Source organism: Cyprinodon variegatus, unplaced genomic scaffold (assembly GCF_000732505.1).
Source record: "Cyprinodon variegatus isolate N-32 unplaced genomic scaffold, C_variegatus-1.0 Scaffold2150, whole genome shotgun sequence".
Lineage (NCBI taxonomy): Eukaryota > Metazoa > Chordata > Actinopteri > Cyprinodontiformes > Cyprinodontidae > Cyprinodon > Cyprinodon variegatus.
In genome coordinates, this window is record NW_015152603.1 from 27,391 (window position 1) to 30,708 (window position 3,318).

General features: G+C 35.7%; 1 protein-coding gene across 1 annotated transcript in view; it reads left to right on the forward strand.

Annotated features, from left to right (window-relative positions):
* Positions 1 to 258: 258 nt before the first annotated feature.
* LOC107105210 overlaps positions 259 to 3,318 on the forward strand; it is a gene marked incomplete at its 3' end in the record, with an annotated part of 15,635 nt that continues 12,575 nt past the window's right edge. The window contains exons 1-2 of the mRNA XM_015405336.1: positions 259 to 457; positions 538 to 667. Coding sequence (XP_015260822.1) covers positions 550 to 667 — 118 coding nt within the window. The remainder of the gene's footprint in view (positions 458 to 537; positions 668 to 3,318) is intronic.

Sequence of the window (3,318 nt, forward strand, 5' to 3'; positions counted from 1 at the left end):
TTAAGTATAAATTGTCTTATTCCATTGACAAATGTCTCTTTTACCTCCCTTAAATTCAAGAAAAAATGCACTTCCTTTAAGAAAAAGGGACTAGATCTAGATTTTGATTTTTTTTTTTTAGGTAAAAAAGGGGAGAACATTTTTTTCCCATTTATTTGAGATTTGAGACTAGTTCTAAACTTTAAAAAAAAAAGTTTAAAAGCATCTTTGACCATAAAGAAACATCCTCTCATCTGCCAGCACTTACCTGTCAGGGAAGTCTTCGGTATTTAGACCCGCCCTTTGGCTGCTGGCACCTCACCTCCACCATTAAAAATCAACTGAAGTCTTTTATCTTGACAGCATTCCTGCTCATATCTGGCAGCCAGTTCTGCGTTAAGCAGCAGCTCGTCTTCAACCATTAGCTCCTGCTGTTTAGACAGGTCTGAGAAGAGACCAAGGACAGAAACGCATTCCAGTAAGTTCTTGTTTCTGCACAAGTTTTCAGTTCGAGCTTCCAGTTGTTTTTTTTTCTGATATGAAACTTTTGTTAAACAGCTGCTCCAAGAGATGAAAAGACTGTACAAAAGGAAGGAGCCTCCAGGAGCCGTGCTGGAGGATCACTCAGTGGTGCAAGAGGCCCTTGTTCCCAGTATGACTGTCTTCAAGCGAGCCAAGCGGAACATAGGTAGGGATTCAGTTTTTAACCAGACAAACACATAACAGGAGATTTTGGAGTGAGAGGGGAGGCCTAATATTTAGAGACAGTCGGGTATTTGCTCCCTGGAGAAAAACTCTTGATGTGCTGCTAAGAGTGGCCAAGTGACCCACTGCTTCCAACGGGATGGGTTAAATGCAGAGAACAGATTTCCACTAGTTTTTGGGGAGATTAATTTTTTCCTCTCAAAGGAATTATATTATATGATATTAGGGTTTAACTCATTCAGTTCAATTCATAGTTGTTGAATTTATAATGAATGTTTCCAAAAGTGAAGTTCAAACACACAGCTTTTGAACTTGTGTAGAGATCTTTAATCTGATGATCATACCTCCAGCTGCATGGTTTCACCTGGCGGAGACACTTTAACTGCTGTTAATGGTACACAGAAGAAGCGAGGGAAGGAAAAATTCTAATCTTCTCTTAAATTGTGTCCTTCATCTCTCTCATATTTTCCTATGTGTGTTTTTCACGCCTTTAACAGGTTTCTATGATCTTTATATTCTGCATTTTGGATGGTCCTTTTCGCTTTTTATTAAGGCGTATATATCTCTGTAAAAGTACATTTGTAGCCATTTCCCCTGATCAATACGATACACTGCAAAAAAGTTCCAGAAAAAATGACATGTTTCTTAAATAGATGCATTTACTTTTAATTTTGAGGAGGTAAATAGAAGGATTTGCCAATAGAATAAATTTTTTTTAATGTTAAAATAAAATAAATAGATAATATGCATTTGCACGGAAGCCGAGAGCGGCGGGCTTTTCTTTTTCATTTGCCTTTTAGAGATAATTATCTTGTCATCCCGAGAAAACAGTGATTTATTTCTTGACATAAAAAGATGATTAACCTTGGTGAGTAATGAAGGAGGCTGACCAACAGCCCTGGATTCCCAGTCCATCCATGCCTGCGGTGCCTGTAGTTGCGCAGTCTTGGTACGGTTTGTCCGCAGATAATCAGTTTCCTTTTTCTTTTCGCTCATTGTTAGGTCATGGTGGATGATTGGATTCCATGGAATACAGTAGAAATAATTCTGAAAATCTTTATTCTGGACTCATTTTGGGGGTTAATCCATCTTAAAGCTGTTACAGGCGTAGCACCTGGGCTCTTCAGTAAACACCCGGAGGCATCGGTCTAATTGCTCATGAATCAGAAGAGAATCATCAAAACAGGAACGTCGTCTCATTACCTGAAAGTTAAACACAGGATCATTTACAGGATTACACACAGGCTGCCATGACTTATACTTATCAAACCACTGTCGCTGTTGTGGTATTGAAGGATGTAATCCGTTTAACACACACCGATCATCGCATTATCACAAGAAAACAGCTTTCATTATCTTTAGATAATGAGAAAATTAACTAGTTTTCTCGAGAAAAACACTGTGAAAAATTATCGAAGGGACACGGCCGCTTTCACCTTCCGTGCACTTGAAATATTTTTCTTATTTGTTATTTTAAATGTAGATTGTCTTATTACATTGGCAATGTGTTAACCTTACCTCCTCAGTTCGAGAAAAAAAACCCCCACTTATTCTAAGAAAAATTGACCTATTTAGATATAATTTATTTGCAGTGTAGAGTAGGTATCCTAAAAAAAATAGATGGCTATGACTTTTAAAATGCTTTAGGACCTGCTCTATGGTTTTTATTTTTGCAATAACTGCTGTGCATTTGGTCAATCTTGCACCTAAATGAAGCTTTGCAGCAGATTATTTTTTTCGATCCAGCATTACACCAACAAATATTCGGTATATTTTCTATTTTCTGCAATGCGAAAAGTATGATCTTGGTTTGAAGCCTTTAATATTTTACTCAGAAGCATACACTCCAGATTTATATAGTTTTCCATTCTTTGTATTCACACTGGAAAAACGATCTAGAAATATGTAAAAATGTCTTTAAATAAGTGTATTTACCCTTAATTTGAGTAGGTAAATTAAATGATCTGCCAATGGAAAGAATATTTCTACTCTTAAAATAAGTTAATTAGATAAAATGCACTTGAAATAAGACCACACAATTGTATTTTCTTAATTTAAATGTAAATTGTTTTGTTCTATTGGCAAAATGTCATTTTTACCTCCTCGATTCAAGAACAAATGCACTTATTTTAAGAAATAATTACTTATCTAGATATTGATTTTTTTTTTTCCAGTGCAGAAGTTTCCAGTTCTTCTGTCAGAATTTGTTGTTTATGCATTTTTTTTTATTTTTTATTTTTTTGTAGTTACGTCAATAATTGTGTAGTTTTAGTTGTTGTTCTTTTTTGTGTGCGAATGTATGTTTTGTAGTTTTGTTTCCAAGTGTTTAGTATCTTCCCCTGCTTTCTCAGGGCTCTTGCTTTTCTAGGGTTGTCAGCTTTTTTCCTTAAGGCATTCTTATTTAGACAGACATCTAATCCTTTAATGTTTCCTTTTCTTATAAACATGGCGGCTTTAATGGATTTTTTATTCTCAGTGGTTGTTCTTTTTTTTTTTTTTAACCCCAGTTTCTTCCGAGTGCGGGAATCTTGTCAACTGCTGCTCTGTACATTTCAGCCTGGAGAGACTTGCAGAGAAAAGTTGCAATAAGAAAGATTTAAACGACTGAAATAAAGAAAGATTTAAACGACTGAA